The sequence below is a fragment of the Vipera ursinii genome, assembly GCF_947247035.1.
Source record: "Vipera ursinii genome assembly, chromosome: 1".
Lineage (NCBI taxonomy): Eukaryota > Metazoa > Chordata > Lepidosauria > Squamata > Viperidae > Vipera > Vipera ursinii.
The window spans coordinates 276,586,550-276,599,127 of record NC_139512.1 but is presented as its reverse complement, the minus strand read 5'-3'; the positions used below and the strand labels follow the sequence as shown (position 1 = coordinate 276,599,127).

Here is a 12,578-nt window from a genome sequence, read left to right as displayed (position 1 = left end):
AGACTGCCCCTTTCTGACAGGGACACTGCTTAGTAGCCATTGCAGGACAACTGAGAGGTTTATTTAAAAATAAAAATGCCACTTTCATTAGAATTCTGCTAGTGCTGTCTTAAGGCCTATGTAGTCCCACATCTCCCCCCCCCCATCATGAATAGGTAACTATCTGGATGCCAAAGGTGAAACTCATAAGAACCTGTTCTGGTAACTGTTATGTAGCAGCTTCGTTCAAACAATCTGTTAATACACATTATGGCTTGTTGATTTGTGGCTGGTTCATAAATGAACTCACCTAAAATTCTTGGAATTAATTCTTACAGAAGTTTACTGTGGTATATGAACCAGCTGCTTCCTGGATACTGCAAGTAATATGCTATATTCATGTGTAATAGCACTCATAGTCTCAACTTTGGAAATGTCCGAATTGGTCAACATCACTATATTTTAGTTTGACTATGGTATGTGTTAAAAGCATTTCCTTTTATTTGTCCTGAATTTTCCACTGAGCTTCATCAGAATCTACAGCGTATTATTGTAAAAAAGTAAATCTTATCCATGTACTCCGCTGTGCAAAGTTTGACACAGGTTTATTAATATTTCCTTTCTAAGACGGTATGGTAAGATACCAATCTATACTAACAAATGTTATCGGTGCTTTCTATTCAGTAAACAGTCCTGTGGTAGGAGGGAGTGGCAAAACAAGGATGTTTTTCCATTGTTTAAAGGAATTCATTAACTTCACAAAACTAAAGATGCTTCCTTTAGAAATGTCAAAAGCTACAATGTGTGGACTCAACATAGCCTATCTGAGCCAGTGTGTCTCAACTTGGATGCTCATCAGGAGACATTCAAAATTGGGAAACCCTTAAAAATTTAATTTCAACTTTATTTGTTGCCTTTATTACTTCTTCATATTTAAACAGTTGAGAAAGTCTAAGTTCACTTCTTGCTGCCATCCTTCATTTTTATAGTGCACTCACTGTATCCTTCCATGGTAATTGCAGAGATTTGTCACATCTGAGCATATTCTCCTTATCCATTATATACAGCTTCTAAATGTCTTTGTAGGGGTGGTGGGAAGAAAAAAAAGGAAATCAATTTATGGCCCCTTGCTTTTTCAAGGTTATTTCCTGCTCCTAAAGAGCAAACTTATTATTATTTGGAATAAAGTTTCAAACCACTGTACAGAGAAGAAAATCTTCAAACTGGGCTGGGATTTATTGTAGTTAAAGTAGTGCTTTGATTACACAGGATCCATAGTATTCAAACCAAATCCAAACAAAAACATTAAATTCTATGGAATAAAATAAACTGCAAAGAGCAATTCTGAATGAATTACATTTAATTTATATATAAATGGAGTTGGAAGACTATATTAAACACTTGCAAATTATAGTTCTTAAATCTTGTGACTCAAGGTGTTAGAAATATCTGTTTTCAGAGGGAAGGGGAAAAATTGTCCAACCTTGAAGGTTATGGTTGGAAGCTACACAACAGTGTCCAAAATGGCACTCTATATGTATAAAATAGAACCCAATAAACTAGAAGCCTACATTTTTCAGGACCAAAAAATCTTGTTATCCCAGAAATAACACAATATGTTACAATGCTGAATATATTGCTAAACACATCATATGTAGAAATGTCTGAACTGTTTTTTTTAAAGGTGTAATCTTGCAGCCACTTGCCGGAGAGTAAACTTCACTGAACAGAATGAGATGGATGACTTATATAAAAATGCTGTATGTTAAATCTTTGATGTTAATTAGAAAAGAAACTTCTATACCAAGATAAAGGATATAACCATCTGAATCTCAAATCTTGATTCTCATGTTCTGGTTAGCTAGCACTCATTTTCTGCCTAAGTAGAAGTGAATCTGCTCTGATACATGCCATTTAAATTAATTTAATAAAATTTATTTAAGGTGAATTGCTGAGAAAAAAAGGCAAACTGAGATTAAATGGGTCTCCTTATTTTGCAAGAGCTTGGATTACATTGCATCTTCTTTTAATCCCTTAGGGAAATTTAAATGCCCCCAGTTTTAGTGCAAATATCATTTGAATATTATACTTCTCACCAACACTAATGATTTTCAAGTGGGTCATCCCATATGGAGCTTACCTATTTTTTTAATAAAATGATTTCATAGCTTTTGGAGTATGTAAACCCACACCCACACTCCATTTTGAGCAAACTTCAAAAGCTCTTCAAAGAGGAATCTTGCCTGTTTGTCTGTATATAGAGACGCAAATAAACTTCTACAGATCAAAAAGTTGTAATAATTTGCCTTGATTTCCTTGGTGGTGGTGGTGGTAGAGGATTGTTAGCAAAATCAGGATTAAAAAAAATCTTGAGTTTTCCAGGTGACCCAGCTGTTTAATCATGAAGTAAAACTCTTATGTTTTGAAACTAAGCTAGGCTATAATTCTGTTAGGTTAGTAATGTGTTGCAAAAATAAAACCCACAAAAATCTTATAAAAGGAAAGTTATGGGATAAGAAGATAATAATTAGAAAATAATTCCGCTACCTCAGTTAGATACATGCTAGCAAATTCAAGTTACTCTGGTGGAGGAATTAGTAAATTATCCCCACCTGATTAACATAAACTGTCTAAATGTTGATATCGTGGCACTCTGCGTAAGCCTTTTATTAACTTAGCTTCTGCAATATTCTTTTCCTGTCAAAAAGTAGAATGTTTTACTCCAGGGGAGAAATGAAATGTGATGATTATCAACAACACAGTCATGGAAATATCAGAGTTTCTTGGTATTGCTCCTAGACATCGATGAAATAATAATAATAAAAAAGGAGGACAGGTAATGGTGCAGAAAAATGCAAAATTTAATTCATTTTCAGCAGATGAGAATCTTGCCTTCCCTTTCAAGCATGAAGGGAAAAAGCCATGCCACAAGCCATGCAGTACAGGTGACATGCAGATTTTTAAAATCATATCTGACACAGTTAGTAAAACAAAAAACAAACTGCTTTTCCGATGCAAGTACTATATTTGCTCTTGGGTGCTTTTGGTAGCCAAATGGCAGCTAAATGGCAGTACAGAAAAAAAATCTGTCAAGATTCCACAGCAAGTCCAGTTGATATGGCTACCTACCCGTACTGTTCAGGCTGATGCATCATGGGAGCCTGAGCGTTGCCATAGTTGGGATGCTGTGAAGAAAACATGGGGCGTCCGCCAGCCCCAGACTGGCTGGGATAAGCAGGCGACCGAATGTATGGTGGCCTAAAGCAGAACAAAAGAACAACTTCTTTGGATTTGTATTGGACCACAAGCTTGGACCTGATGGCAGGATTCTTCTTGCTTGGAAAACAGCCATATTGCTTTCTCTTACTCTCTGGCACTAAGGAGAAAAATGTGGTGCTTCCCTAACCTTAAATGGTGGAGTTCATCTCATACTCCGTACAGGTGTTTCCTTTTGCAATAAAAGTCCAGTAATGACTTAGTCTTTCTATAAGTAAAAATGTAAGAGGGGTTGCTAGGAGACGAAAAAAGTATGAAGCACTGTATCATTGAAAATAGAAATTGAAAAGCAAATTCTAAAAAATGGAGTTGCAAGATGCCTCATTTATGAACCTAAACTATTTCTTACATTAATTATAATATCACAATTGATGCTGTGAAATGCAACACTTGATTTTACTGCAAATGGCCTCCTTTTAAAATTAAGAGCTATTTTAGTTTTTACACCCAATTTTAGCTTCTGAAAAATATGAATTGTTCAAAGAAAACTAAACCCACTGGCCTGCTAAATTGCACAGGCTTTCAGTTATTTTTATGAAGCTGTTGGTTTTACATTAAGAGGATACATTAACAAAAACTAAATTGCTGTTTTATAAATTATATTCCTCACAGTTCAAACAAGATATACATTCTTAAAGTAATAAAATAAAGGTCAAGCAATCTAATAAAATATTCTTAGCCTTTCTGGTAGTAATGGGATTATCTGCATTTTGAGCACTTACTGGTAATGTATACGTAATGCAATGAATGCTTTTTTTAAAAAATGAATATATAATGTTTATACTTTTTGAAGTATTATAAATATGCATGCTGTTTTATATGCATACATTAAATATACAGATGCATATAATAGTAACATTGTTTTGCACAGTAATCATGAAATTCACTTTTCTCTTAATGAAATTTCTACTTATTTTAACACAGAGAAACCAAAAAATACAACCAAGAACATGAATACATGTGTCTGCAAATAGGTGCCTATAGGGAAAGGACAGCACATGCAAATAGTCTTTGCATTTTTGTAGATCTTAACAAACTTCAATTCAATTAATAGTTTGAGGGTCTGGAAAGGAGGCTGTGGCTATTGGATCTGACAATTGAATATAGACTTGTTTGAGGAAGAGTTTTCTCATTCTAAAATGACCAGAGAATCTGAGTATAGAAATCTAATGATTTTGACTTTGTTACTTAGGATGACAGATACCAATCAGATATTCTGATTAATTTATACAAAAGTTGTTTGCTGTCGACAATGGCTTATGTTCCTTTGCCAATGGCTGCAGATAAGCGTTCTGAAAGCCTAAGATATCTTGCTTGTCTTTCCAGTAATGCTGCCTTTTCCCACAATTTATTTTATCACCTTGCCCAACAATTTATCGTAGTGCTTACATAGACTTAAATGTATTCTTTCAGAATGGTGGAGGTTAAATGCAGGTAGTTTATGTTTTCATCGGTGGGATTTCCGCCTCTGTATTTTTTTTTGTTTTCTGACAGAAAACCTGCTGTAAAACCTCCAACACTTAACCTTGTCATTTTGGTTTGGCTCAGCCCATTCTACTGTTCTCTTTCTTTCACACACAAATGCATTTTACTTAGCATGTACATTGTCAGTGCTTTCAGATCCTTCCCCTTGGAAGCGTACCTGCTCTGGGCGGAGTTGGCAGCAGCTTGCATCACTGCCGCAGCTGCTTCCTGGGCCTTACGGTTCACAGTTGGCATTGGTGGTCCCATGCCAGGGCCTCCTTGCTGAGTCATGCCTGGAGAACTGGGTGTCATACTGCTCATATTCCCAGGAAACGGTCTGCTCTGCATCCCAGTTGATGGCATTCGTCCCAAGGGAATGGTACCACAAGGCTGACCTGGACCCTGTCCGTGCATTTGGTTGCTGATGTTTATACCCATACCAGGTCCTGGGCCACTGTAACTTGCGTTGGTCACTCCAGAGTATGTTGGCTGTCTGGAGTAGTTCCCTAAACAAAACAATATAAAAGAGGAAAATAAAGTTACCAGTTTTGAATCTATGGAAAGAGCCTGCTGGAAAAAGCTGTGCGCGCTGAAATTATTTAGGCATTGCAAAATATGCCAAAGTATTCTAAGCTAGTATCCAGTAACTGTCAGGCATTAGCATTGCTGGATCTATATTTCTGAAACTTATGTGCCTGAATCAATAGGAATATATGGCAAACATATAGAAAGCCTGGTAAAGGAATGTGAACAAAAGCAATAGCAATAGCACTTATACACTATACATTTGGTTTTAGAAGGCAAGGATATACCTGTGATTGGCACGTAAGGTTCTCACAAGGGAAACATTCACTCATTTAATATATATAGACCACCCCATCCCAAATGAGTCTAGGCTGCTTTACAACATTAAAACAACAATAAATACCAAGCAAGCTCTAGTATGTGTTCAGAGATCTTCAGATTTTAGAACAGAATAGAGCTGGAAGGGACCTTGGAGGTTTCCTAGTCCAGCCCCCTGCTCAAGCAGGAGGACCTCTACCAACTCAGACAAGTGACTGTCTAGTGCAGACATGTCAAACACAAGGCCCAGGGGCCAGATCCGGCCCGCAAAGTGGTTTCATGTGGCCCGTGAAGCCATCCTGGAAACAGTGAGGGAACGGCCCCCACTGCCTTGGCCCTGGCCCAGAGACCCTCCTTCTGCCAGAGACCCTCAGATCTGTCCCACTCCTGCCCAGGCCCCCATAGGCACCCTTGATGCGAACGATGTAGAGCTGGCCACGCCCACCCAGTAGGCCATATGCACTCTAGCCACGCCCACCCAGTAGGCCACGCCCACCCTGGTCATACCCACCCGGCCCCCTGAGGGCAACTGCAATGCTGATGCGGCCCTCAGTGAAATTGAGTTTGACACCCAAGATCCAGACCTTGGGATAAGATGGCTGTGGAGGCCCTTCTCTCTTTGGTCAGCTTCCAACCATTGGTTCTCATCCTGCCCTCTGGTGCTTTGGTGAATAACGTGACCCCCTCTTCTTGGTGGCAACCCCTCAAATACTGGAAAATTGCTATCATGTCTCCCCTATTCTTCTTTTCTTTAGACTAGTCACTAGACCAAGGGTAGGCAACCTCGGCTCTTTTATGACTCATGGACTTCAACTCCCAGAATTCCCGAGTCAGCTGACTCAAGAATTCTGGGAGCTGAAGTCCATGAGTCATAAAAGAGACGAGGTTGCCTACCCCTGCACTAGACAAACCCAAGTCCAGCAGCCGTTTTAGTCTCCAGGTCTTTAATCATCTTAGTTGCTCTTCTCTGAATTTTTTCCAAACTTTCAACATCTTTTTTGTAACTTTTTTGTAGTATGGTGACCAAAATTAGCTGCAGTATTCCAGGTGTAGTCTTACTAGGGTTTTATAAAGTGATCGTCTACTAGGACTCCAAGGTCCCTCCCAAAGTTACTGTTTTTAAGCCAGGTCTCGCCTAATCTGTACTTGTACCTTTGATTTTTCCTGCCTAAACATAAAACTTTGCTCTTCTTCACACTGAAACTCATTTTGTTGGATCCTGTTCAAGTTTGTCAAGATCTTTTTGGATCCCGAGTTTGTCTTCTGGGGTGTTGGTTACTCCTGCCAGTTTGGTGTCATCTGGAAATTTGATGAGTTCCCCCTTAATTCCCTCATCTAAGTCACTGATGAAGATATTGAAGAGTACTGGGCAAAAGACAGAACCTTGTGGTACCCCACTGCTTACTTCTCTCCATGTGGAGGTAGTGCCATTGAGGACTACTTCTTGAGTACAGTTTGCCAGTCAGGTACAGATCCATCTGGTGTTGATGTTGTCTATTCCACCTTTTTCTAGCTTACCAAGGAGTTTTTGTTTGTATTTGAAAAGTAAGATAAAATTTCTCTTGTATGTTTAACTCCTGGTGACTATGTGGATTTGTCCATGCTGTTCTTGGCAAGAGGCTTTTCACTATGTTCTTCCAGGCATCTGATTTTCCAGTGAAGTGCTCTGGTGGATTTCGCACCCAAGTCTTAATTGGATTCAACAATTTTCTTAATCTAAACCTCTCAACCAACTGACGCTCCTGCAAAGCTCAAGGTGATCACTCACATATGATGGATAGTTACAGGTAATCCTCAACATGCCACCAATTGTTTGGCCACCATTCAAAATTACAACAGAGCTGAAAAAAAAGTGAGCAGTCCTCACATTTTTGACCACTGCAGCACCCCTGAAGTTATGTGATAGCAACCTGTTCACTTGGCAACTGGCTTGCACTTATGACAATTACCGTGTCCTTCAGTCATGTGATTGCTGTTTGTAAACTTCCCAGACATCTTTTGAAAATCAAAATCAATGGAGAAGCTGGCAGGTCACAAGCTGTAGTTCTGTGATGCCTTGCTTAACAAATGCACCACTAAATAACAATTTTTAAGTCCCAATTTGGTCATTAGTTGAGGATTGCCTGTACTGTTATTTTGCTCCCATCTACAACTGTTTGATACCAGTGCAATCATAATTAATTTTGCTATTTGCACCATGCTTACAACTATCTATTAAGAATCAGATTTTAGTCTGCATAACTGTGTTTGCTGTAAATAACAAAAGCATTTCTATGTGTTATCAGAGGTCCAACAGAAAACTATCTTTGACTTTTTTCCTGGGTGTTCCTGATTTGGCATTTCACCTTAATAATTTCCGACACAACTGTAAAATCACCATACGACAGTGCTGGAAAGCATACTACAGACCAAGCAGCCTTTCATTCCTTAATCCCTCTTTATGTAACTTTTAACTAAACACTGCATTCAGAATGACACAATAATTTAAACAGTTATCTGATACAACAGCAAATTTTGAGGCTGCAAGTAGGTTATTTCTTAAATACAAAGCTGCTGTTAAATAAAAGCCAGGGTATCAACAATGTGATAACATTTCAGGAGGAAAAAAAAATAAAGGTAGACTTCGTTCAACATCTAAATAAATACCAACAATAAACAACAGAGAAAGCCAAGAAAGAAAAAAGTACAAATTTCCATGTTTTTCTAATAGATTCATAATTTGCTGGCAATGGCTTTGACAGCAAGCAGATGGATGCACCATTAGTTTCAATGAATGGAGCAGATGCTGAGCTAGTCCTCATCAGCTAAGATATTAGGCAGCCAAGTGCAAAAGCCCACATTTTTTAAGTGAGGACTCTTTGGCACAGCAGCTTTAGAACATTAATAAGCAACCTATTCTTTCTTCAACCAATGGAGCTCATTTCAGCTAATCAGAATGGAATCCAGAAGCAGTGGAGCCTCATATGGAGAAGAAACTAAGTTGTTTAGCACTAGACCAGGGGTAGGCAACCTTGGCTCTTTTATGACTTGTGGACTTCAACTCCCAGAATTCCTGAGCCAGCATTCCACGAGTCATAAAAGAGCCAAGGTTGCCTACCCCTGCACTAGACTTACATGTACAAGGAAGCCAAAAACATGGATAAGAAAAAACATTAACATTCTCTTGTAAAAAAAACTTTGGGGAAAAAAAGGGAGTTTAAAACTTTGTTTTTGCTTTATATGTTTATTCCCATGTGGCTCAGTTTAATTGGCCTTGCAGAATTTTGCATTAAGGGCAAAATTTCAGTATCATAGCCTTTAAAAAAACCTTTCTTTGCCTTTTACATGATTGTATCTGGCAAATAATTAAGATACATTAAATATACTCCAATAGTGTATATTTAGCTAAATCTGTCTGCAAATCTATTTTGGGGAAAATCTATTTTCTTATCTCTGCAGTACATACTGTATTTTAGGTGCTAAAATAATAATAAAAAAAACATTCCCAGTATCAAAGAAACAAGTTAGAAAACTGACTATTTCTGTAAAAGTTCTTCTATATAGATTCTAGGTAATTTACTTGTTATGAACCATACTTATGAAACAGCTAATTACACACTTCATTTGCCAATGAACTTTCACCTTATAAGTTAATTTTTAAAAAAAAAACACAACAAAAAACCACCACCACCATAGCTACCATTTTTTTTAGGTTAAAATGAATCTATGCTATTTTATCTTTCATTAGTAGAAAAATGTTATCCTAACAGTAGGCTGTAAAAAAAAGTCCAAAGGAGCACTTTGCAAAAAGTGTGAAGGCAGCTAAACTCAAAGCTTGGGACTTTGAAGGCGAATGTTCCCATTACGTGTGCATGTAGCTCAAACCTCACTTTGGTTGTGACTGCCAACACAGTGACAGGGTCGGGAAACCTATGGTTGCAGAGAATGCCAGAGAGAGCTGTGTGAGTGCTCCAAAAGATGTCTCTGCTTTAATGCTCTGACAAAGATGCTTCACACATGTTATCTGATTTTAAGTTGTGCTCCTTCTGAGCACTTGCCTCAACCCTACCAACAGTACTTTCGTACACGTATGAACTTAGAAGTGAGGCATGCAGTTTTTAAAATAAAATTTAGGCTAACGAAAATTGCAGAGAATTTCTTGTCAGCCACTTGCTCATGACCTCTGGCATCCAGAACATTGTATGTGAACTGGTAGGGGGACTATTATACAAATACTGGGTTTACCGTGTGACATTAACAATGTGAATGTTTTGAATTAAAAGTTATGAATTAAAACCATGGAAATTAATGTTTCTATTTGTTATTCTTATCTGAAGCCCAGATATTTATTGGAGTGACACATGCAGCATAAAGCGAGCATGTGCTGATGTGTGTGGAATGGTGAAAGATGGTGCTTTCAAAATTCAGTAAGAAAACGGAAGCTCAGAGATAAATGATTAATTGCAGCAGGTTGTTTTCTTCAACGTCAGCATCTATTCTAAAACTAAGTAATCAACCCTTTGTATTATTTAGGATTTTAAATCTGAGCTGAATTCTACAAATCAAGCTAGAAATTCAAGTTGCACAATTGTTGTCGCTCAGCAGGAGACTCATTTCACAATTCTGAAATATCACAGTGCAGATATTCCATGGCAGGATTTTAATTACAAACTAATTGTTTTGGCTGATTCCAAATTAATTATGGGAACTAAATAACACAGATTTATAGTGCAGAGCTTTTTAAAAATAGAAATTGTGGAGTGTAGGGAGTTGCTGGTGTGTTTTATTTTATGACAATGATCTACTTTTTTTATTGACTTTTTTAACATAAAAGGTGACTTTTTATACCATCACCCGGGGTATCCTCCTGGATCAGCTCAGAAGGTTGCTAGTAGGCAATACAATATTGTGCTGTTGATCTCCTTCCTTTAGGCTTAATTCCAGTCAATGGCGATAGAGAAGGAGAGATCTCACCCTTGGCCCCTACATTGTGGGGTGCTGCAGTGTTTGGTGCTTTCTCTTCTACATGAGACCAGTGGTGGGATTCAAATACATGAACAACCAGTTCTCTGCATGGACGCTGCTTCCAGAAGTCCGTTCTGGGCCTGGGCCTCTGAGGCCCAGAATGGACTTCTGGAAGGGGCGTCCACGCACTTCCAGAGGGCCATTTTGGACCTTGAGAAAAAGGGCTAGGGCGTCAGCCAGTTTGCCCAACTCAACAAAAAATTAGCTACCGGTTCTGCTGAACTGGTTTGAACCAGCTGAATCCCACAACTACACGAGACCTCTGGATGAGCTCATCCATCACTATGATGTATCATCAGTATGCTGGTGATACCCTGGAAAATTAAGCAATATCATGACAATCAGCCTGGAACTTGAACAATGGGAATAACTCCACTACAAGAACTCTTTCTCCCCAAAATGTAAGCTACAAACAATGCATGTTTACTCTGGTACGTACTGCTTTTCACATACAAATTCAATAGTTTGATAGCTCCATGGCGAGTTACTGAATAATGCAAACTGCTCCAGCTGTTTATATTCACAACATACAATAGTTTCAACTACTTGACAGCCAACAAAACTGTTTACTGCAAGAAATATTTCTTTATTTGGTTTGAGGATTATTTACAATCCACTTGTGTAATTTTAATTCATTTTTATTCCATAAATTTCTCTGGAATAGGAAACAAACAAACATTGGTCTAGTACAAATTCTATCCTGGCATTGAGACTGAGTCTTTGCTGATGTACTGATTTTCTTCCTCAGTTGTTAAATGATTTTTCTCCTGGAAGCCAGTTCAAACCACCAACCAAACCGCTTTCAAAGACAAACGTCTATTCTGAAATGCTGCAGTATTAAAAGTTTCATTCTCCCCCATCAACATGAGATCTGGTTAAGAATCACGGAATTGCGGTCCAACAATATTTGGGGGTCTAAAACTGGAAACTACATTTTGCTTATCAACATCTTCTATTACAAACAAGAACGTAAAATAAGGCCACTGGACAAAGGGGCAGGCCTTGACAGAGACACTGAGGAGGAATTTTAAGAATCCCCATAGACTTTAAAATGACAACAGTATTACTGTTCTCTTTTCCTATCAATAACTTTATCTGGAACTGAACCTATACTTATGCAATTGAATCATCCATAATTGCAAATACATTTTTAAAATGTATACACTATTACAACATCTTTTTAGGCAAAAGAACTTGGTCATTTATTTATTTATTTTTTATTTATCAAATTTCTACACCACCACTTCACCCAAGTGAGTCTGGGCATTTACAAATGCAAACTAGCACAACAGCAAAAATATTTTGACTGACAACAACTTTATAATTCTGTTATATTGAGAAATACATACAATTTTTATCTCATCACCAAATAAAAAAAATAAAAATAAATAAAATTATAAATCAAGATCAAAATCCAATTTGAAACACCAGAAAAATGAAGACTTCATATCACCAGACTTCATTGACTTGCAGACACAATTAGGACTCAAACTTTGGTCACTAAGTTATGCAATTGTTAAGCAAGTGATCACATGACCCAATTTATGATTATTTTTACCATGGCTGTTAAGAATATCATATGATTGTTAAGTGAATCTGGCTTCCACAATTAACTTTGATTTTGGAAGCCTGCTGAGTAGATTACAATGATCACATGACTGCAAGATGTTGCAACTGTTGTAAATACAGGCCAGGTGGTGTGGCAGTCTTCAAGGTTGGGTTGTAGGTCACTTTTTCTGAGGCTGTTGTAATAGTTGTTAAATGAACAGTTATAAATTGAGGACATTTTAAAGTGAAAACTGCAATGTTGTCACAATTCTTGTAAACAGTTGCAATGGTTGTCTGCAACTTGCAAGAGTTTATTAGTCTGGTGTGACTGAAGCTATTATGTTGCTAATTTTATCCATGTCTATGTTCATCATATCAAAGGTAATGAAGTTTATGAAATTTATCAGTAGATAAAGATCGTGGTCTAATCATATTTCTATAGAAAAGCACTAACGTTTTCAGAA

General features: G+C 37.7%; 1 protein-coding gene across 5 annotated transcripts in view; it reads right to left on the bottom strand.

Annotated features, from left to right (window-relative positions):
- The window catches only part of ARID1B (AT-rich interaction domain 1B), a 441,898-nt gene that overhangs the window by 66,674 nt on the left and 362,646 nt on the right, over nucleotides 1-12,578 (bottom strand). For 3 of the 5 annotated variants that reach the window (XM_083348110.1, XM_083348111.1, XM_083348113.1), the window contains exons 9-10: nucleotides 4,898-5,225; nucleotides 3,109-3,237 (exon numbers count right to left, since the gene is read on the bottom strand). In XM_083348110.1, the coding sequence (XP_083204236.1) occupies nucleotides 3,109-3,237; nucleotides 4,898-5,225 (457 nt within the window). The remainder of the gene's footprint in view (nucleotides 1-3,108; nucleotides 3,238-4,897; nucleotides 5,226-12,578) is intronic. The other 2 variants (XM_083348112.1, XM_083348114.1) reach the window with 1 other exon arrangement.